Source organism: Ctenopharyngodon idella, chromosome 3 (assembly GCF_019924925.1).
Source record: "Ctenopharyngodon idella isolate HZGC_01 chromosome 3, HZGC01, whole genome shotgun sequence".
Taxonomy (NCBI): domain Eukaryota; kingdom Metazoa; phylum Chordata; class Actinopteri; order Cypriniformes; family Xenocyprididae; genus Ctenopharyngodon; species Ctenopharyngodon idella.
In genome coordinates, this window is record NC_067222.1 from 49,666,090 (window position 1) to 49,690,013 (window position 23,924).

Consider the following 23,924-nt stretch of genomic DNA (forward strand, 5'->3'; position numbering starts at 1 on the left):
AAAGAAACATATGTTGTCTGTATTTTGACAGGCTTTTGAAGACCATGATCATATTTGGGGTATCATCAGCAAAACTGCAGTAAATCAAGATGGCCGCACAGTTAGTCCAATCACCAAACCATCCATGGTACAGCAGGAGGAGCTGCTTAGAAAAATCTACTCAGCAGAGACTGACCTGACTAGTGTCCAGTACATTGAGGCTCATGGGACAGGGACTCCAATTGGAGATCCAATAGAGGCAGGTAGCATCTCAAAAGTCATTGCCAAAGCAAGACCTCAAAAGTCAGGGCCACTCATCATTGGTTCAGTTAAGAGCAATATTGGACACACAGAATCTGCCGCAGGTGTTGCAGGGCTCATAAAGGTTCTCTTGATGATGCAGCATGAAACCATTGTGCCATCATTGTTCTACTCCATTGAAAACTCCAGCATAGATGTTGAATCTCTCAATATGAAAATCCCCACCACAGCAGAAAAATGGATCAGTAACTGCAGAGCAGGGAGGTCTGCAGGACTCAATAACTTTGGGTTTGGTGGAACAAATGCACATGCAATTGTCAGACAATATGTGCAGACAAAAAAAACAAAAGCTCAGTTGATAAGCAAATCCCATCAGCATTTTGTGGTCTCTGCAGCCTCTGAAAAATCCATGAAAAATATTATTGAAGATACAGCAGAACAGATCAGTGCAGGGAAAATATCAGATCTACAGTCTTTACTGTACACATCTGCATGTAGAAGAAGTCACTTGAAACACAAATACAGAAAAGTATTTCAAGCATCATCATTGGCAGATCTGCAAGAGAAACTTACTGCAGCTGTGGAGAAAAATCTTGTACCTTCAAAGACAGACTCCAAGCTAGTTTTTGTGTTTTGTGGCAATGGTGTTACATATCAGGGTATGTGCAAGCAGCTCCTAAAACAAGAGCCAGTTTTCAGAGAGGAAATTGTAAAGATTGAAACACTGTTGCAAAGCTATACAAGTTTGAATCTGATAGAGATGCTGGAAAGTGAATCTGAGAAAAGTACGGAGCTGTCTGATCCAAAAATTGTCCAGCCTCTTCTGTTTGCTATTCAGGTTGCTGTTGTCAAACTTCTGAAACACTGGGGCATCAGGCCTGATGCTGTTTTGGGGCACTCTATTGGAGAAGTTGCTGCAGCTCATTGTTCTGGTTTGCTGTCACTTGAAGATGCAGTGAAAGTCATCCACTATCGCAGTTCTTTACAAAGCACTGTGACAGGAGGGAAGATGCTGGTAGTCAGTAATATGGCTGTTGCTGAAGTCTTGAAAATTCTTCCATCTTATTCAGGAAGGGTTTGTCTGGCTGCTTATAACAGCCCTCAGTCATGCACCCTCTCAGGAGATGCAGATGACATTGACAGGTTGCAACAGAACTTGAGCAACTCAGCCAGTGGAAAAGATTTGTTCCTTCGCATTTTAGATGTTCCTGCAGCATACCACAGTCACAAGATGGATCCCATTTTATCCAAAGTGAAACAGAGTATAGGCTTATTACAGGCACATAATTTGGAGACAGAATTGTTCTCAACGGTGACAGGTGTTAGCTTGTGTTCCTCTGATTTTATTACTGGTGAATATTGGGCAAGGAATATCAGAGAACCTGTTGAATTTGAACAAGCTGTAAAGTCTGCAGCTAAAAACAGAAGGAATGTGATATTTGTTGAAATTGCTCCAAGAAGATCTTTGCAGAGGTACATCACTGAGACTCTGGGAAATGAATTCACTGTGATTCCCTCAGTGCAGCCTGATAAAGATCACGAGACAATGCTTGCAGCTGTTTCCAAACTGTTTGAGCTTGGGGTCAAAGTGGACTGGGAAATATTCTACAAAGGTTTTGAGACTGAACCAATTCCCTACCCACGATACCAATTTGATGATGTGAAGAGAGATGTCTTTGCTTCTCATTTGCAGTTGATCAGTCCCACTGGCAACCATCCAGTAGTTACACAAATGGGTACAGACAGTTCAGTGTTCAGCTGTGATTTATCCTCTGAATCAGTGGCCTTCCTGCAGGACCACAAGAACAATGGGGTTGCCATCATTCCTGGGGCATTTTATGCAGAGTTGGGTTTAACAGCTTACATGACATATGCAAAACCTAAGGTTCCACTAAGTTCTCTGCAGCTCAGCATAACATTCCAGAGTCCATTTATTTTCACCCAGAATGCTCCAGATATAAAAGTACAGCTGGATCATTCAGACCATTTGATCGATGGCACGTGTAACTTCAAAATACAGTCTACTTCTGCAGTCTATGCATTTGGGACAGTAGAAGCAAAACCAGGTAGAACTCCTGAAGAACAGTTCATTTCATTAGACTGTATTTCCAAAAGATGCACATTTCACATGACTACTGAAGAACTCTACAAACTTCTAAGTCAAGCAGGATTTGAGTATGGGTCTGTCTTCAGAAATAATGCAGATGTTTATTGTGGGGAAGAATTTAGAGAGGCTATATCTGTTGTGAAGGTCAGAAAGGAATTACTGCCTGAATTACATGACTATCACCTTCACCCTGTGCTCTTGGATTACATCATGCAACTTGTTCTTGCAGCTATAGGAGGTGTATCAACAAGACCCCAATATCCTGCACAAATAGGAAGCCTGACTGTATTTGAACCATTGCAAGAGGAGATGGTTATATACCTGAGAGCAGTACATGTGGAAGAAGATGATTTTGACATTTGTGGCTGCTTTGCCAACAAACAGGGTAGGGTGTTAGTTGAACTGAGGCAAGTGAAGATCAGAATGCTAGGAAGTCGTTCCCAAGTAGTCCAGGAGTACTTTTTCCACAACAATTTCAGCATCATCTCTGAAGTTTCCACATTTGATACACCGATTAAGGCACTTGTCTTTTCTGACCAGATAGGAATTTCTGAAACTTTGCAACAGTACTTGGACCCAACATCTAGATATGTGTCTTCTTCAATTGGTAACATACTGTTAGAGGATGGAGTTGAACTTCTTTTGTCAAAACTGAAAATTTCAAGTGTGAAGAAAAACTTCCAAGAAATTTTGTTCATGTGTGGTGATGCAGACCTAACCTCTCTTGAATCAGAGAAGGTCTTGGACAGTATGGCGGGGTGTTGTGAGATTTTCCGAAAGCTTGTCACATATCTCAAGGCTCTTCATTTCCCAGGAGATATCAGAGTAATAACCTATAGGTGCTCTGAGAGCTTAGTGGACTTCATCAACCCTGGGTTTGTTCTGTCAGGCATGACAAGAGCATGTGCAGCTGAGTTGCCAGAACTTTCCTTCCAGCTGATTGACATGGGCTCTGCCACTTTTGAAGACATCAAAGCTTTGGCTCAGGTCCTCAGATCATACCCCTGTAACAAATATCCAGAGCTAGTAGTGAAGGAGGGCAAAATTCTGAAACCTGAAATCACCCACACACCACTGCCACCCATGGCAATCTCTTCAAGAAACCTCCACATGTTGGATGAAGTAGTCTTCATCTTGCAAACATCTGACCCATATATAATGACAAATGTGTCAGCAACTCAAATGGATAATTCCATTGAACTTATTCAAGGAAAAAATATTGAGCTTCATCTCAGTAAAGTCTGTGTTCATTCATCAGATTACTTTCCAGTCAGCATTTCTGACCTGAATTATGGTCAGACATTGTATTGGAACAAGCACACAACTGAAAACCATAAGCTCTTAGCCCTTGACTTCAGTGGCACTGTCACAGCTGTGGGTAAAGATGTCAGCAAATTTAAAGTTGGTGATCACGTTGTGTCTTGTTACCCTGTGGCTGCCACCTCTAAAGTAGTTCTCCCAGCAGCTGTTTGCTGCAAAGCTAAAAGGTTTTCATTCCTGAATGACATGCCATGTGTCTCTTACGTGGTACTGGCTTGGGAGATCTTGCATGAGGCTTTACCCAAAGCTAAACAGCAATGGAAGTTGGGCATTTTCTCCACTGTTCCTGACTCAGCTTTGATGAATATGTTAATTGCTATTGCAAACAGATCAGGTTGGAATGTCAGAGTGAGCACGCAGGCTGATCAGCTGTCTTGTGATTTTAGTGAGGTTGTGGGAGCTGTTCTTCTACCTCCTTATAATGTAGAAACTGCTGAAATAGCTAGCAGTGTTAGAGGCATCAAAGACATTGTGTTTGTCTGTGACAACCAGACAGAATTTCCATTCAATGCTACAACATTCCGAGGTACAAATGAGGAAGTCCACTTCCATGTCCTCCTCATGACCCAGATAATGCAAAAAGGGTTTCTGCAAATGCAAATGCCACACATCTACCGATGGCTGAAATCCATGCATTTGGACAGAAAGTCTTTGTCTTTGGATGCAACAGCTGTTCAAAGAGTGAAATCTCAAGACACTGATCTTCTGTCTGTAAAAGAATCTGAATCATACTTCAGATGCCAGATCCTACCTATTATCACCCTGAACAGTGAAGACAAGAACCAGCTGTCTGAGATTCCAGTGATGCCCAAACACAGTCTATTCAAGACAAATTCTGTCTATATTGTCACAGGTGGTCTAACAGGGTTGGGCTTTGAGACAGTAAAGTTCATTGCTCAGAAAGGAGGAGGAAACATTGTCATTCTGTCTAGGAGTAATCCAAAACCTCAGATGCAACAAGAGATAAGTCAGGTCAGTAGCCGTTGGGGTTCTGTCATTAAGTGTCTGCCGTGTGATGTTTCTGTATCTGAGCAAGTGGACCAGACAATTGTTAATATTGGAAAACTATTTCCATCCAGTCCCATCAAAGGGGTATTTCACAGTGTGGTTGTCCTGCATGATGGGCTGATTGAACGTCTTGACAAATCTCTTTATGAGAAAGTTATGAGGCCAAAAGTAAATGGAGTGATTAACCTTCACCGTGCTACCATACAGTGCAATCTGGATTATTTTGTGTGCTATTCCTCCATCTCGGCCTTCATTGGCAATGCCTCACAAAGTAATTATGCTGCGGCTAATACATTCATGGACACTTTCTGTCAGTACCGCAGAAACATTGGGCTTTCTGGACAGTCCATTAATTGGGGGGCTTTGAATCTTGGTCTTTTGTTGAACAAAGTCCATGTCCAAAGATTTCTGGAAGCAAGGGGAATCATGCTTTTGGAGATTCCAGAAATCCATGAAAGTCTTGAGCAGTGCCTCTTGATCAACAAACCTCAACAGGTTGTATGCAGGTTCAATTTAAAAAACGGCTGGAATAACATTCTCAGTCAGAACAAAACACTGAGTGTACGCTTGTTCAAAATAGTACAGGAAGCTATTAGTAAAGGTGGAGTCAATTTATCTAGACCTGAACAACCCAAGAAATCATCCTCACCACGTGATTATCTCTGTCTCATGATTAGTGAAACGACTGGTATTGAGATGGATGAGCTGAGTGATGATGTTCATCTTTTCGATTTAGGCATTGACTCAATGTTAGCTATGACTCTGCAGAATCTTATCTTCAATGATAGAGGTGTGAATGTCCCTCTAGTGACTCTGCTGGATCCAAATAGCACACTGGCAACTCTAATTAAAATCCTGGAGAAGAACTGTGTAGATGAATATCAGAGTGAAGATGAGAGCAGTTCCACATACTTATGATTTGTAATTTGTATTTCTTGTATGTCTTGTTGTAGCCTCAAAACAAGCACTTTCTTGGAAATTCATGACATTTTTATGTGAAATAGGGGTATAATTAGTATTATTGTACTTAAACAATGCAGTTGACTCAAGTTCATCTAGTTTAAGGAGGTTAATATTAGCAGATATTCCAATATGACTAAATTTCACTAAATTTCTCTCCAGTCTATTGAAATATCGACTACAGCGGGAACATAGCAAATTGAGATTCTGCAGACTTTGGACTTAACATTATCATTGTTTTAATTTTGGTTTTTGTGCTTGATCACACTAGGTTTAAACACACATTCAGCACTTCACTTCAATTTGTAAATTGCTTTCTGTATCTGTTTTAATCTACTTGAAACCAAAGCTGTATGAGCGGCACATACTGACATGCTGCTGCTGATTAAGATGATGATGATTATTTTGTTTTATGATTATTATTATTTAGTCTAGCTAAAGAGATCATGACAAAACCCTTTTTTAAGTTGGGTCGGAGGTAACCGCAAATATTAAATTAAATCCTTGAAGGTATGAAAAAAAATTTAATCAATGAATTGATCCAAACAATAGTATTAGTAAGGTTTATAGTAATTTCAAAATACATTATGGTTTGTATGCTGAATGATGTTTAAAATACTGTCAACAATGACAATAGAAAAGATATGCTAATGGATCAGTCACTTTATGTATAATTGAGACTCTCTGTAGTAAATACTAGTATCAGGATATTTTACCATGCAAATGTTGAATCAGTAGCGCAAAATGAGATGTCAATATGATATGACCATTTATCAGTAAAACTACAATAAAAGGAGTAACTGAGTAATAAACAGTGAAGTACTGCTGTGATTGGGAATCGGATGTGACTGTAATAGTATATGATGTGTGGGTATATATGCAGTAACCTTGTTATCGAAGGCAAATATCTGAGAAATAAAGAAATGTAATGTAAAATGTCATCTCTTTTTATTTACACTTTCATTATATTTATGATTTTTATGTATTTTCACAGCTCTCTGTATACCTAGTTCTGGGGCCTGTTCTTCATACTTGGATTACTACTGGAGTTTACTGATACTTACTGGATTTTTATTGTTGACAATTTGATATGATTCAGGATTGTTTGGTTCTTTGAAGCTCATCCCGGAATTGTTGTCATAGCAACAGGTCCATAAGCTCAAACCTGCTCAGGATCAGGTTATTTCATATAAACAGGATTGCATTTTTTTAAGCGGAGGTGATACTTACCCCTAAAACAGGCAGCATGTACCACGAGATACATACTATAAGAATAAGCCATACTATAAGCCATAAGAAAGATTTTTTCATCAGTCATTTTATCATTTATCATAGCCTGGTCTGTCTTGAGTATGCTGGTCACATGATTTGTTTCTGTGATCAAATAGTCAGCCTGACCTAAATCCAACATGGGCGCCATTGGTGCAGGGCATTCAGATTTTGTGTTAAGCACATATATTAATCTTACTTTTTTTCAGAAAAAAGCAAAACAACTGCTAATATTAATTGTGAACATTGTCTTAAGATGTTGCAAAAGAAAATTAAGTTATATGTTGCTCATGCTGTTATTTATTGCATTTTGAAAAGTATGTATCTCCTGAGATACGTTGCCCTTATAGGGTATAAAAAAAGGATTATCAACAGTTTTGATAGTGAATGGTGTCTCAAGGTAAACTGGGCTCCCTGTACTGGTCATTGCATTATTGCAAATTCCAGGGTGATGAATAAGAGGTGGGTGGTGGGAGGGCCAGTAGAAATCTCATTCCAGGTCCGGGGCCCCTAGGGAAGACCCTTATGGGCCCTCCAGGCCTCTGGGCCCCCTCTTCACAGTCCCCTTTCTCAAAATTTTTTTGCAGATGTTAATATTCACATGTAAAACATTACATTTTGTTGACTACATCTTTGCATTTTAACTAGATATTTTCTTGCAGAATTTCACACAGCTCATTTTATGGTAGAACAGGGGTGTCCAACTTTAGCCCTTGAAGCCCACTGTCCTGCAGGGTTTAGCCCCATCCCTAATCATTCATATAATGTAATTTATGATAAAATATATACAGGTGCTGGTCATATAATTAGAATATCATCAAAAAGTTGATTTATTTCACTAATTCCATTCAAAAAGAGAAACTTGTATATTATATTCATTCATTACACACAGACTGATATATTTCAAATGTTTATTTCTTTTAATTTTGATGATTATAACTGACAACTAAGGAAAATCCCAAATTCAGTATCTCAGAAAATTAGAATGTTACTTAAGACCAATACAAAGAAAGGATTTTTAGAAATCTTGGCCAACTGAAAAGTATGAACATGAAAAGTATGAGCATGTACAGCACTCAATACTTAGTTGGGGCTCCTTTTGCCTGAATTACTGCAGCAATGCGGCGTGGCATGGAGTCGATCAGTCTGTGGCACTGCTCAGGTGTTATGAGAGCCCAGGTTGCTCTGATAGTGGCCTTCAGCTCTTCTGCATTGTTGGGTCTGGCATATCGCATCTTCCTCTTCACAATACCCCATAGATTTTTTATGGGTTTAAGGTCAGGCGAGTTTGCTGGTCAATTAAGAACAGGGATACCATGGTCCTTAAACCAAGTACTGGTAGCTTTGGCACTGTGTGCAGGTGTCAAGTCCTGTTGGAAAATGAAATCTGCATCTCCATAAAGTTGGTCAGCAGCAGGAAGCATGAAGTGCTCTAAAACTTCCTGGTATACGGCTGCGTTGACCTTGGACCTCAGAAAACACAGTGGACCAACACCAGCAGATGACATGGCACCCCAAACCATCACTGACTGTGGAAACTTTACACTGGACCTCAAGCAATGTGGATTGTGTGCCTCTCCTCTTTTCCTCCAGACTCTGGGACCCTGATTTCCAAAGGAATTTACTTTCATCAGAGAACATAACTTTGGACCACTCAGCAGCAGTCCAGTCCTTTTTGTCTTTAGCCCAGGCGAGACGCTTCTGACACTGTCTGTTGTTCAAGAGTGGCTTGCCACAAGGAATGCGACAGCTGAAACCCATGTCTTGCATACGTCTGTGCATAGTGGTTCTTGAAGCACTGACTCCAGCTGCAGTCCACTCTTTGTGAATCTCCCCCACATTTTTGAATGGGTTTTGTTTCACAATCCTCTCCAGGGTGTGGTTATCCCTATTGCTTGTACACTTTTTTCTACCACATCTTTTCCTTCCCTTCGCCTCTCTATTAATGTGCTTGGACACAGAGCTCTGTGAACAGCCAGCCTCTTTTGCAATGACTTTTTGTGTCTTGCCCTCCTTGTGCAAGGTGTCAGTGGTCGTCTTTTGGACAACTGTCAAGTCAGCAGTCTTCCCCATGATTGTGTAGCCTACAGAACTAGACTGAGAGACCATTTAAAGGCCTTTGCAGGTGTTTTGAGTTAATTAGCTGATTAGAGTGTGGCACCAGGTGTCTTCAATATTGAACCTTTTCACAATATTCTAATTTTCTGAGATACTGAATTTGGGATTTTCCTCAGTTGTCAGTTATAATCATCAAAATGAAAAGAAATAAACATTTGAAATATATCAGTCTGTGTGTAATGAATGCATATAATATACAAGTTTCACTTTTTGAATGGAATTAGTGAAATAAATCAACTTTTTGATGATATCCTAATTATATGACCAGCACCTGTAATTTTCTAAGTAATCCTGAAGACTTTGGTAAGATTTTTCAGGTGTGTTTGATCAGGGTTGGAGCTATACTCTGCAGGACGGTAGCCCTCCAGGAGCAGGGTTGGACACCCCTGTTCTACCATAACCCCTTAAACCCGAAGTGTCCCGCCAGCGAAAAAATTCATAATCAAATTTTAATCAAAATTACTAGGCATCCACTGACAGGAATAACACAACATAGGTATCATTTTAAAGTTTAGAAACTCAGCTTTTTAATGCATCCAACCATTTTGTTCTCTTAATGAGTGCTGAGTCATCACTCTAAAACAGAGTGTACCGCCCGTGGGCACCACCTGGCTACAAAAAAATTAATAATCATATTTTTCAAAACATCTGCCTTCATCATCACAAAATAGGAGTTAATCAAAGTGGTTACATTCATTGTAAAGTTCAGACTCTAAGCTTTCAAATGACACCTAAGTACTGCTGAGTTTTTTTTTTTTGCTAAAAAAAAAATCATAATTTATGAAAAAAAATGTTGTACTATGTACTCCAATGTGTCAAAAGCATCATACAGCTCAGATAATCATGTGTTAAATGTCATTTGAAAGGTCTCACAGAGTAGAATACAATGAGCATAATTGTTTTGGGTTTTGACTAAACTTGAGCGAGTTTTTGTACGTGAAACCTCGCAAGTCCCGTATGTAAATAATAAACCGATGCAGCATTTATGTCACGTTTTGGTTTGTAACTTCATGAAACATGCTCCGATTGTGGAAAATTGGACATCATTATTTACTAGGGGTGTAACGGTACACAAAACTCACGATTCGGTACGTACCTCAGTTTTGAAGTCACGCTTCGGTACAGCAGGTGGGGAGAAAACTAAACATTAAATTTTTTTTATATTAAGTAGTTTACGGAACAAATTGTGTCTGTCTTCAAATATATTAAATTACAACTAAAAGTTTAAGGATAAAAAAATATATTTCTATATATATATATATATATATATATCTGCTATTGCTGTAAACTATGTAGGGAGCCCTTACATGAACATTACTATAATATTAAAGGTTAACAACAGAGCCCAAACTATTAGCCTAAATTCAATTGCTATTTAAAACCTCTGGTAAAACCTCTGCACATTTCCAAACATTTCTTCATTACTTTTAATCTACAACTCCCTATTTGTTCACCACCAACCCCTCTACCAGTTACCTTCAGACGAAACCTGCGCTCTCTTTCTTCTTCTTGTCATCTTTCCTCTGTCGTATCATCCTCCCTTCCCTCACCCACACAGTTCTCATCTTTGGATGTGAATAAAGCAACAGACACTTTATGTTCCACCTTAACTTCATCTCTTGATAGTATCTGTCCTCTGTCATCCAGGCCTGCACGTGCTACTCCCTCTAATCCCTGGTTATCCGATGTTCTTCGTGAACATCGGACCAAACTCAGGGCTGCGGAGAGGAAATGGCACAAATCAAAAGACCAATATGACCTAGGCTGCTATCAATCTCTGCTCTCATCCTTTTCTGCTGGAATTCATGCTGCTAAATCTACCTATTTCCACAACAAAATCAACAGCGCTTCAAACACACGCACACTTTTCTAAACATTCAACTCTCTCCTCTGTCCCCCTCCACCACCACCCACCTCATCACTAACTGCTGATAATTTTGCTAATTTTTTCACTGACAAAACATCTACCATCAGCAGTCAGTTCTCCGCTCCACACAGACAGGAACTCAGACCACAGACAGGAACACACACAGCCACACACCTCCTTTCTTCATTCTCTCCCCTCACTGAGACAGAAGTATCCAAACTTCTCCTCTCCAGCCATCCCACCACCTGCCCTCTAGATCCCATCCCCTCACACCTTCTACAAGCCATCGTTCCTACACTTTTACCAGCACTTACACACATTATCAACACTTCTCTCCACACTGGCACTTTCCCTAACACATTCAAGCAGGCTCGGGTAACCCCACTACTTAAAAAAACCCACATTAAGCACGTCTCTTGTAGACAGCTACAGACCTGTTTCTCTCCTACCATTCATAGCAAAAACAATTGAACGAGTTGTTTTCAACCAGCTGTCATCTTTCCTCTCACAGAGCAACCAATTGGACGTCAATCAATCTGGTTTCAAGCGTGGCCACTCGACTGAGACTGCACTACTGTCGGTTACTGAATCCTTGCGGATTGCAAAGGCTAATTCCAAATCATCAGTTCTCATTCTGCTCAATCTATCTGCTGCCTTTGACACGGTGAATCATCAGATCCTTCTGTCCACCCTCTCATCACTTGGCATCACAGGTACTCCACTTCTCTGGTTTGAATCCTATCTCACAGGAAGGTCTTTCAGGGTTGCCTGGAGAGGGGAGGTATCCAAAGCTCATCAACTGACCACAGGAGTTCCTCAGGGTTCAGTGCTTGGACCCCTCCTCTTCTCCATTTACACTACATCACTTGGTCCCATCATTCAGGCACACGGTTTCTCCTACCATTGCTATGCTGATGACACACAACTCTTCCTTTCATTCCAACCAGATGATCCCACAGTAGCTGCACGAATCTCAAGCTGTCTGGCGGACATCTCGGCATGGATGAAGGAACATCATCTACAGCTCAACCTGGCAAAGACTGAGCTTCTCGTCTTCCCTGCCAATCTGACTCTACAGCACGATTTTACCATCCAGCTAGGCACATCTTCTATTACCCCATCAAATTCGGCCAGAAATCTTGGAGTAATCCTTGATTACCAACTGACCTTCAAAGACCACATTGCAAAGACAGCTCGGTCATGCAGATTTGCACTATACAACATCAGGAAAATCAGGCCCTTTCTAACAGAACATGCAACACAACTTCTGGTCCAGGCCCTGGTCATTTCTAGGCTTGATTACTGCAATGCTCTTCTGGCTGGACTGCCATCATGCACAATCAGGCCTCTACAAATGATTCAGAACGCTGCAGCACGTCTCGTCTTCAACGAGCCCAAAAGAGCCCATGTCACGCCTCTCTTCATCTCTCTTCACTGGCTACCAATTGCTGCTCGCATCAAATTCAAGGCGTTGACGCTTGCTTACAGATCTGCCACAGGCTCTGCACCCTCCTACTTCCACTCACTCTTACGAGTCTACACTCCTACCAGAAGCCTACGCTCATTAAAGGAGCGAAGGCTTGTGGTACCATCACAGAGAGGCACGAAATCACTCTCCAGGACATTCTTGTTCACTGTTCCTTGCTGGTGGAACGATCTTCCTGCCTTTATCCGGAATGCAGAATCCCTGGCAATATTCAAAAGACAGCTGAAAACTCATCTCTTTCGTGAGCACTTAACCTCATCTTAATAAAAAAAAAAAAAAAAAAAAAAAAAAAAAAAATTATACCTATCCTTTCACTTCCTCTAATCCCTCTCTATTGTAGCTTATGATACTCTGAGCATTACCTAAGACTTGTATTGTGAGCACTTTTTGTGTCTATTTGCCTCGTCATGACGACTCGCTTGTTGTATTCCTCACTTGTAAGTTGCTTTGGATAAAAGCGTCTGCCAAATGAGTAAATGTAAATGTAAATTTAGATGTAATAATCAACACTCAATTAACAAATTGTATTCAAACATGTAAGCTGCACATAAGGCAGTTTTTGCATTAACTTCTAAATCTAATTATAAAATTATGTTTTACTTCAATTCGTTGTTGAAGTATAATCATTTATACAAAATGGCCGTCATTTTCACAACAGATTTATTTAAACATACATTAAATAATCAAGACATCACTAAAAGGTTAAGTAAAATATAATGAATATATAGGCGAATACAGTGCATATACTAAGTGAAAGAGTTCATTTCTCTGGCGAACTAACAAGCTGTGGACACTGAATGGCATTTCTGAGGTAAATGCAACATGACATTGTTTACAAGCTGTTTTATTGATTTCTTTCCACCGTTGAAACACTGAGCGAATACATGAGATATGACCGTTTTAGTAAGTTGTACTGTATCTTTCAACATACCTTCAGGTGTTCATTTAAGTTTATTCTGTAACTAGTATTAAAGAGGAAGAGATGATTGCGTTGACTCGTGTTCTGCGTTGCCGGTTGAACTGAGGCGCCTGTACAGTGATCTGTCACGCCACATCAAAGCGTGTCAAAACACCATTTTCTGTTTAAATTTCGTAATTTCGTGGACAGAATTTAACAACACGAAGAGTGATTATTGGTGGTTAATGGTGTAGTGATTTTTACTCCATTCACCGGTGACGTAGTGATTTTTGATCACGTGTCACTTAAGGTGTGGTTATGAGTGTATCAGATGACCCCTCCCCCTTTTTGTAATACGGGGCACCAGTTAAGAATACTATCTTAACAATTTAAGAACAATCCAAAAGAGCTGTTCAATAATTCAGAATTAATATAAACTGAAGGGAGTCAGTCAACTGATTTATCTGAAGGATTTGTGAGAGTCTGACCAACTAGTAGAGTCTTTGACAATCAACGCAAGGAAGACACAGTTATAATAAAATCAATGAAATTTATTAACAATAGACACGCAAGAGTAAATACCACAACGATTAATAATGAAATAATGAATATGCACTTCTAAAAGATAGTAAAAATAATAATCAAAAGAGAATACTGAACTAAATCAATGAAACAAATAAATGAAGTGAACACAGAATGGATAAATGCAATGCTGTTGAACTGAATGTAGAATGGAAGAGAATTGTATGGGAATGCTTCTTATGGAAGCCACCTAATGGCTCTGGTTAAATGGTGATAAATAATTGCTTATTTATCATTGAACACAAAAGCTTACAAAAGCTTAACCTTTACTGTCTTGTAGTCTCTTTCCTCGTCAGGTCAGAAACCCAGGACATGGAGTGTCTGTTAATGTCTCCTTCCCCATCGAGCTGGAAACGCAGGACAAGGGTGTGTCTACCCGGGGGACATATTTATCCCTTTCTGATGAGGAGGAGATTGAATTGTGGCACCTTGCCGATCCTGGAGTGTGATTGGCCACTGTTATCTGAAGCAGCCCCTGTGTTGCCCACCCTAGTGTGGAACTCATTTGCATAGCATAAAGTACAGTGTTAAAATATCTCTGTGGCCTCTCCTTATTTCAGTCACTGCTGCTATTATTTAAAGCAGATTCTCACGATTAAAATGAGTCCAACATCAACATAATCCAACAAGGCGATCATGAGATATTGATCACGCAATTACGACACATAAAACCCCACAGGCGCACAGCTGCTAACTAAAACTAAAATGTAGCCATCACGTGACATTTTAGCTTATAACTTCATGAAACATGCACAGGTTGTAGAAAATAGCACATCATTATGTGACCAGAGCAGTATTCTGGTGAAATTCAGGTGATAATGACTACGGCACCCTGGGGTTTGCACCCAAGGAAAAATGGTAAAAAAAAAAAAAAAAAAAAGGACACAGGTTTGGTGGTACAATGAAAGGACAGAGACGTGTTGTCCAATTTATCAACATAACTTTTATTAACAAAAAAATAATAAATAAAAATAAATCAACCCAGAATCATCATAATCATCATATACAATGACAAGTTTTGTCACGATCACTGTCTGTTCCTGTCAGTTCCTGGACTCCACTTCCCATAATCCTCCCTTCCAATCACATGCACCAATCACCAATTGCCACACACACCTGCAGATCATTACCTGGACTATTTAAGACACACACACACACTCAGCGTTTTCTTGTGGACTGTTTCCTGGTTTCCGTTTCGATTGTTTATTCTTTGTGATTCTCTGCTACCTGCCCTGAACCTTGCCTGTGTACTGGACTGTGTTTGTTTGCCGCCTGCCCTGATCTCTGCCTGTGACCCGATACTGTTTGTCTGCCGCCTGCCTCGACCATTGCCTGTCCTTGTTTATGTTCCTGCCTTTGCCCCTGTCTACCTGTGTAAATACTGTTCTTAATAAAGCTTGCAAATGGATCCCCGCTCTGCCGACCCATCATTACAAGTTTATTATAACAATAATATTAAAATTCACAGGGTTAAAAGAACATTTCTCTAGACATCTGCAGAGGCCTATTCACAATCAATGTGAAAAACTAAAGGAAAATTGGACCTTCCCCACCAAAAGATATATTTAACACAAACAAATTAATTACCAAAATAACTGCAAGGCCAAAGCTTACCTTAGGGGTGGCAAAGCTGAAAAAAAAAAGTGTTCTCAACCACACGTGCACAAAGCAAACAATAGGAAGAGGTGCTCACAACCTGGTGCTCCAAACTCGCAACCGTGTGCCCCACCCAGGTGACTAGCCTCCCCTCAGCACACTCAGCTTTGGCTCAAACTAGAGAAAAAAAAGGAAATAAATTAGTGGGTCCAGTACAATATCAATTAATCCTTCAACATAAGACAAAAACCATACAATCAATAACACCAGTTGATAATGGGATACAGCGTCCTACCTCGCTCTGGGAATAAGCCAAAGATTACACAAACACATAAATGTCGTAGAGATAAAGGACGCGCAACCAACACGGCCTAAACGCCCAATGCCAACTGATCAAACCAAGATCTCAAAACAAGAATAACAAAAATGAAGACACAATCATCATATAATTAAAGGAAAAAATAATAATAAACCGAACTCAGAGAAACAGCAGCGCGACCCGTTATTCACCACTTGATCTGCAGAAGGCTGCAAAACAAAACAGACCGATGAAAAAGAAACTCATCTGATTAATAGAAAACAAAAACTAGATCAAAGAACATCAAGATTAAGCTAGAAGGCCTTCATAAATTTTCCACTAAAAACACACAATAGAAAACAATGATTCAACTAAACAAAAATCAAACCACAAACATAGTATTGCAATAGCTGTCCTACCTACGAGCTTTCATAGAGCGCACAACGCAACTCCCAGGAGATTTGACAGGCACAGCTACAGCAACAACTTCAAAGAAAAAAAACCAAACCAAACTATAAATACTAAATCAAGTGCTACAGAGCAGAACGTCAGCCACCTACCTGAGCTACAGTGACACTGAAAACTGGAAGAGGGGCGGGCATGACAACACCTACTGTCTAGTGCTTCCTACTCGCTTATTTAAATACACAAGCCCTCATTATACCAATTAATAATTTCCAGAAAGAGAAAAACAGATTTAAAAAAAAGGGAAAACACCCTATACTGCTACAATCTACCCCATTTTTTTTTATCGTCGCCCCGACGATTAGCTAACCGATTAAAAAAAGCAGAATTAAATGTAACTCATTAAAGCAACGCAGAGCTAGTTCCAGGGCCTAAAGAAAGCCGAAACGGCCTGAGACGCAGGCCTAGTAGAACAAACAGTCCCACTAGCAACCCCCTGGGGAAGGTGATATAAATTGGAATGTTGCCCTGCTGTCGAACAAGCAGTCCATCGTAAAGATGGTTGAGTCACAGCATGAAGACTAGGGACTGGACGGCCAGGCAGAGCAGTAGGAGGGGAGAGCGGACTTGACTCCTGAACGTCTGGAATAGCCAAAGCTGGGTTCTCTGCTGATGCTAGAAGGTTAGAGGGGGAAGATCTCGTAGCGGCAGAACCATCTGAGCTAGTGGATACTAAAAGCCACAAATCATCACCAGTGTCTTCCTGGGGTGGCATGACTGTCACTGATGGACTATCCCCAGGAAAGGGCTTCAGCTGGACTATCTTGGGGCTTCAGCTGCAATTGGGCCTTCAACATAGTCCGATGTACATGTCAAATCTTCCCAAGGTCATTCACAGGTGCAATCGTGTACACAACTCCTTTCTCTTTGGGTGCCTTCAGTACTTGATACACAACAGAGCTCCAAAGATCTTGAATTTTATGACGGCCCTTTACTCCAACATTACGCAAGTACACTCACTGACCCTCATACAGTGGATCCTCCTTCACCCTCTTGTCGTGATAGTCCTTGCAGCGTGAGGCAGTACTGGTCAATCTCTCTCTAGCACCCTCAAACGCAACCTGAAGTCGGGCTTCATGCTCTCGAACCCAGTCATGTACCGTGCCAGCCTCAGACTCTCGCACTCTGCCCAACAAGAAGTCTACTGGTAACTGGGGATCTTGGCCAAACATAAGAAAGTGTGGGGACTCCCCAGTTGACTGATGTGGAGTAGTGTTGTAACAAAAAACTGAGGAAGACAGGAGGCCCAGTCTCTCTTTCTTGAAACAGGTAGAGTGCGCAGCAGATTATGCATAGTCCTATTAAACCACTCACATTGTCCATTGCCAGCAGGATGGTAAGGTGTGGTATGTGACCTTGTAACTCCATACATACAGCACAGTTGCTGAATAAGGCTGCTCTCAAAACTGTGACCCTGATCGGAATGGAGATGACTGGGCTCCCCGAACTTATAGAACCACTCCGTCATAAGAACCTGGGCCACAGTAGAGGCCCGCTGGTCCCGAGTAGGTATAGCTACTGAAAACTTGCTTAAAATGTCTGTCATGACCAGCACATTTTCCAGACCATTATGTGAAGGCTCCAGAATTGTAAAGTCCATAGCTAAAATCTCATTGGGCCGTGAAGCCAAAAGATGTCAACTGACACACCAACAAACCAGGGCGTGTCTTCTGCCTTAGGAGAGTCCAAGCAGCTCAAATATCAAGATCCGCCCACTGCAGGGAACACATATCAGAGCCAGAATGATGAGGTAAGACAGAAATGGCAGTTTGAGTTACCTGAGGTTTTGGTACTGCCACAGTCTGTTGCAAGGACTCTGGAACAGGAGTGGTAGTAATAACTGGCAAGTACTGTCAAGATAGAGCATTGGCATTCCTATTAGTTCTGCCATACTGGTATCTGATTTCATAGTCAAAGCATGCAAGTTGGGCCAACCATCGCTGCTCAGTTGCTCCCAGCTTGGCAGAGGCACAGTGACTCAAGGGACTGTTGTCAGTGTAGATTATGCACTTGTGCCCCATAAGATACTCACAGAACTTTTCGGTAACTGCCCATTTCAATGCCAAGAACTCTAATTTCATTGAACTATAATTGAGCATGTTCCGTTCAGGGGGCCGAAGGCCGCAGCTCGCATATGCTATAGGCCAGACTTTACCTTCCTGTTCCTGTGACAATACTGCCCCCAGGCCACTATGGCTGGCATCTATTTCCAGAATGAAGGGTAGTGCAAAGTTGGCATAAGCCAACACTGGCGTGGAGGTAAGTTTGGTTCTCAGTCCATCAAAGCTCTGTTCACAGGCCTCTGTCCAGGCCGCAGCGAAGTCCCGTCTGGTCCCTTTTCGAGACTTAGTGCCAGCTAACTCAGCCACTAGCTTATGTAGGGGTGCTGCCAGCTTTGCAAAGCCCTCTACAAACTAGCGATAATAGCTGGCAAAGCCAAGGAACGAACGCAGCTCCGACACCTGGCTTGGACGTCGCCACTTGGCCACTGCCTCAATCTTCCCTGGATCGGCGGAGACACCAGCGCTAGTTCGAAATCACATGTCCCAAATAGCCAACCTCCTGCTTAGAGAAGGCACATTTCTCCAACTTGGCCTTGAGTCCTTCCTGTTTTAGTCGGCTTAGCACCCCCTCTAATTGCTCAAGATGCTGTGAAATGGTAGATGAAAAAACCACAACATCGTCAAGGTAAAGCAAAAGGGACTGACAGTGCTGCTCCCCAAACAAACGTTGCATAAGGTGCTGAAATGTACTTGGGGCATTGCAAAGGCCAAAAGACATACGGTTAAACTCGAATAACCCAAAACAAGTACAAAAAGCGGTCTTGGCTTTATCTTTTTCAGCAACAGGGACTTGATTATAACCACTGGCTAGGTCGAGAGTAGAAAACCAGCGAGCGCCTGAGAGTGCGTCCAAGGACTCCTCTATACGTGGTAATGGAAAAGCATCTTTACGAGTTTTGTGATTTAATTGCCAGTAGTCCACGCAATGAAGACTACCATCCTTTTTTCGCACTAAAACAATGGGGGAAGCATAGGGACTGCAGCTCTCCCTAATGACCTGCGCCTCAAGTAACTGATTAATATGGCCCTTAACGACCTCATATTCAGATGGCGGCAACTGCCTATAGCGTTGCCGGACGGGAACTTCATCTAACAGGAATTTCATGTGATATAAGGTTATTACAGCCCAGGTCTCACTCATGGGCAGAGAACACTGACTCATACCTACACAGTAATGTTCTAACCTGTTGGATATCCTCACTGCTAAGATTTGATAAATCAAGGGCATCAATCTGACTCAACACTGCACTGGGAGATGAACCAGCAACTTCAATGGCCCTCAACTCAGCTATACCCTTAGGCAAACTAACCACATCAACACTACGTAGGTAACCGAGCTGGGTGCAAGCATAAAGCAAAACATCAGTGGTACCAATATTTACAACCGGAATGTAACCGGTACCCCTGGACACCCAAACTAAAGCAGGGGAAGCTAACAACCCTCCAGGTAGGCCGGAGTCAAGAGGCTCAAATAAAGCAGCACTACCAGAAAAATGGTCTGAGCAAGTTGCTACCACAAATTTAGTCACACCACCTGGAATACGCTGAATCCTTCCTTGACATAACTTAACAACACTCTTCAAGTCGGGGGAGGGTTCAACCCCTGCCTGATGATATTGCTGCAAGGCTTGAAACACAGGGCCTGAGGCCTGCGACACTGTTGGCAAATCAAATAAAGCAGGCCCATGCTGACAAAACAAAAGCTCATAACATTTGCTAATGACATTCATCCCAAGGACTCCCGGAACACTGACGCCACTAGGGGGGTCCTTTACTACAAGTATGCCACAGCCAGGTTTTGGTTTTCCGCACAATGAAACATCCAATTCTAGATAGCCTAAATAAGGAATGGCTAATCCATTAGCAGCCCTAAGCTGAAGCCACCGGCAGGCCTGTAGGCTCCCTGTTTTAAAATGTTGCAAAAAAAAACCTCTCAGTAATTGTGGACACCATTGAGCCTGTGTCCGATAAACAGGGCACCTTAATTCCCTCCATAAAAACATCTACATGAGGACAGGAGGACATTAATTTCGCTGTGTTGCTTACACTACTTATGACACTAGAGCCAATGGAATCCCCACCCAAACTGTGGCTCAACAGTTCGGTGGGCATTAGTTTTCCGACCCCTGTTGTGGAGCTGAAGGCCTAGCAACAGACGGGGAAGATAAGGGTGAAGCTACAGAGTTAGACCGGGGGCGAAAGGCAACCCTTTCACCATCACACTTCCTTTGCAAAGTGCCCAGGACACTGACACCTCCTGCAGATTACAGGGCAATCACGGGACTGTCTAGTGCGCCTTTGTTTATTTTGAAGGCAATACTTTGTGTCAACTGATTAAGCTGGTCCTGCTGTTGCTTCAAGATATCTTTAAGATCCCCTAACTCAGACCCCAATGAACCATTACGTGGCATGGTCGAAGACCCCCCTTGATCCCCATACTGAAGGCCATAGGCCGATGGAACTGAATAACTGCAATTTCGAGCACCCCCGGGCATGTCCTACCGTTCCCACCTCATGGCCTCCCCTCGTACATCTAACAGCGTAATTGTAGGTTGACGACGCACCAGTTGCTTTAGCTCTCGGCAGAGAGAAGTATCAAAAACATGCTCATTAAATTTGTCACGTAAAAGTACCTCAGAATTCAACATACCCGCCGGTGCAACACGTTTTACCCGGTCCATAAGACCCATCAAAGCCAAAGAGAACTCATGAAGACTCTCCCCCTCTTGCTGTTTCCTGGAAAAGAAAGCCTCTTGCAATGCAATATAGGATTGACAACAGCCATAAAGATCTTGTAAAATCTTAATAATGGTTTCGGGATCCCCCCGCTCTGCATCAGTACGATATTTAATTTCATTTCTGGCTTCCCCCTCTAAGTGATCAAATAAAAAAAAAGCTTGTTCAGTAGGAGCCAGATGACGGGCTCGCATACATGCACGTGCCTCCTCAACCCACTCATCCATATTCATACTAGAACTACCTCGAAACATAGGGCACTTTCTATCCCGTGGGACAAAAACAAGTCTCTCAGTAGCAGTTATAATACCTTCAGCAGCCGCACTGGTAGATGGCATTGCTGCAGTATTGTCACAGAGGGCCAGAACAGAATCTTTTGACACCGTTGCAACCCGCTCCTGGCGCTCATTCTCAGCTCTCAGTTGTATCACAATATCTCTAAGTTGTATCAATTCATCCTCCATAACTGTAAAATACATCAAAAAAAAAAAAAAAACACTACACAGAGAAAGTGCAGGGGAGATGCTCCGAAGGGACCTCAATTAGTCATTTACAGCCGTTAGTCGTCATCACCAGCAGGTGCCACTAACAGCAGATGGAGATCATGCATCGGCAATCTACTGCTATTCCTGCAGTTCCCGGATGTGCCATGTTGAATTTTCTGTGGAATTTGAACCATTGAATTTGTGGAAGCTAAAGTGAAATAAAATGGACCGAAAATTGCCTGCTGAATATTTTAGTTTGTACAGACTGAATATGCTGGAAGTGAAACCTGAAAGGTGAATATGAATCTTCAAATTTTTAATAATGAAAATGAGTTAAATGTTTTGAACTTAAATACTCACAGCTTAAATATACGACCACGTTGAATTTCAGCCCATAAAAATGCAATGCATATTTTTTTCAATTAGTGCAATTCAACAAGCTTTTTATTTCAAAAACATTTGGCATTATAAAACTTGCATACATTAGTACCCTCAATATCCTCACTCCCTTCTTCAGTTTCACGATGTGTTAAAACAGATCCTTTAAAATTCTGTAGAGTGTGTCGAGTGCGTTTACGATTTGTGTGTTTTAAAAGTTTGTATCAACTGTACAGTTTGTAAAAGAGCATGTTACAGTCTCATGGTTTTATTTTAGATGGCTTGCAAGGTGGCTAAAGTATGTCTTCTCACAGATGTCACTGAAATCACATATGTAACAGCTGAATGTAGCAAACTGTTTTTTTTTTTTTTTTTTGGAAATGAGATCTTGCCAGATGAGTCTTTAACGCACCTCTAGTTTTAAAATACACACACAGTTAATGTAAATGCAATGGAGCATTCTGGTCACATGCCAGTGTTTTGAACAAAGCATAACTGATGCATCGTCAGTTAAGCTTTCTAAGTTGAATATAGAAGGCGGTCTGGCAGAAGCTAGATATAACTTATAACTTGATAAATATGGATATTTTTCTTACACAGAACACATCGCTTTGCTTAAGAAGGCCTTTATTAATCACCCGAAGCCGTGTGGAAGTATGTTTATAATGGATTGATGCACTTTCTTCAGCTTCATACTTGTTGGTCCCGTTCACTGCCATTATAAAGCTTGGATGCGTCAGGATATTTATTAATATACCTTCGATTCTGTTTATCTGAAAGAAGAAAGTCATATACACCTAGGATGGCTTGAGGGTGAGTAAATTTTGGGGTCATTTTCTTTTTAAAATGAACTAATCAGACAAATCAGACTCTGTTTGAACTAAACTAACACAGGTTTAGCTCTAATTAATGTTGTACGGTTGTCTGCTGGAAGCTAATTTTTTTAACTTATAAAGTTTTAAATATGGATATTTTTCTTACAAAAATGCTTCGCTTCAAAAGGCCTTTATTAAACCTCTGGAGCCATATGGATTACTTTGATTATGGATGGATACATTTTTTTTTGTTTTGAAATGTGGCCCCCCCATTCACTCCCAGTATACACCTTGAAGGACTAATGATATTTTTAAAATATATCTCCAATTGTGTTTGTCTGAAAGAAGATAGTCATATACACCTAGGATGGCTTGAGGGTGAGTAAAACATGGGATAATTATCAATTTTGGGTGAACTATCCCTTTAAAGAATGTCCTATCACGGCATCCAAATCCCAGCCTGGGTATCCCATTTCTCAGCTTGGACGTCCCATTCTCAGCCACGCATGTCCAGTGGTGGACAGTAACGAAGTATTTTTTACATTTTTCAAGTATCTGTACTTTACTCGAGTATTTTTATTTTGAGCAGCTTTTACTTTTACTTCTCTACATTCCAAAGCATAAAATAGTACTTTTTACTCCACTACATTTCATAAAACATATTGTTACTCCTTATTTTAAAATGAAGAAATTGTCACACGCTCAGAGACGCAAAAGCGGCTTCCGATTCATGCACGAACTGATTCTTTTCAATCATCTTGTTAAATCGGTTCACAAATCACATCAACAATTCATTTGCGAATTGGACTGATCGTATTGCAGCTGTTCTCGAGTCAATAAATCATTGATTCAATGATCCGTTCAGAGCGACTCTCCAGTGAACTGAATTTACAAGTCTGACTGAAAATTAGCCAAGAACTGGGGATCCTCTGAGTGAGCGCACGACTGATGGTGAAAAGTAAGTCAGCCTACTAATGTTGAATTTTAGGATGAATTATTGTAACTGAAAATCATATTTAGGTCAGTTGTTTTTGAACTAAATCTGCTGTAAAGGGCGATCTGTTTAAGTCAAGTCACCTTTATTTATATAGCGCTTTTTACAATGTAGATTGTGTCAAAGCAGCTTTACATTGATAACTGGTACATTATTTGGCTGCACAGCAGCTCTTAAAGAATAGTGCCAATGCAGGCAGATCAAAGCACTGTTGAATATCAAATGTCAAGTCAAGTGAG

General features: G+C 41.1%; 2 protein-coding genes across 6 annotated transcripts in view; both read left to right on the forward strand.

Moving 5' to 3' along the window:
* The window catches only part of LOC127508760 (patched domain-containing protein 3-like), a 207,293-nt gene that overhangs the window by 39,712 nt on the left and 143,657 nt on the right, over nucleotides 1-23,924 (forward strand). The window lies entirely within an intron of this gene.
* LOC127508717 (probable polyketide synthase 16) overlaps nucleotides 1-23,924 on the forward strand; it is a 248,369-nt gene that overhangs the window by 22,248 nt on the left and 202,197 nt on the right. Inside the window, exon 7 of one of the 2 annotated variants that reach the window (XM_051886973.1) lies at nucleotides 32-6,571. The exons of the other annotated variant lie outside the window; for it this stretch is intronic. Within the exon in view, the coding sequence (XP_051742933.1) occupies nucleotides 32-5,593 (5,562 nt within the window). The 3' untranslated portion in view covers nucleotides 5,594-6,571. Of the gene's footprint in view, nucleotides 1-31; nucleotides 6,572-23,924 lie in introns of those variants that run through there. 2 annotated transcript variants of the gene reach the window in all.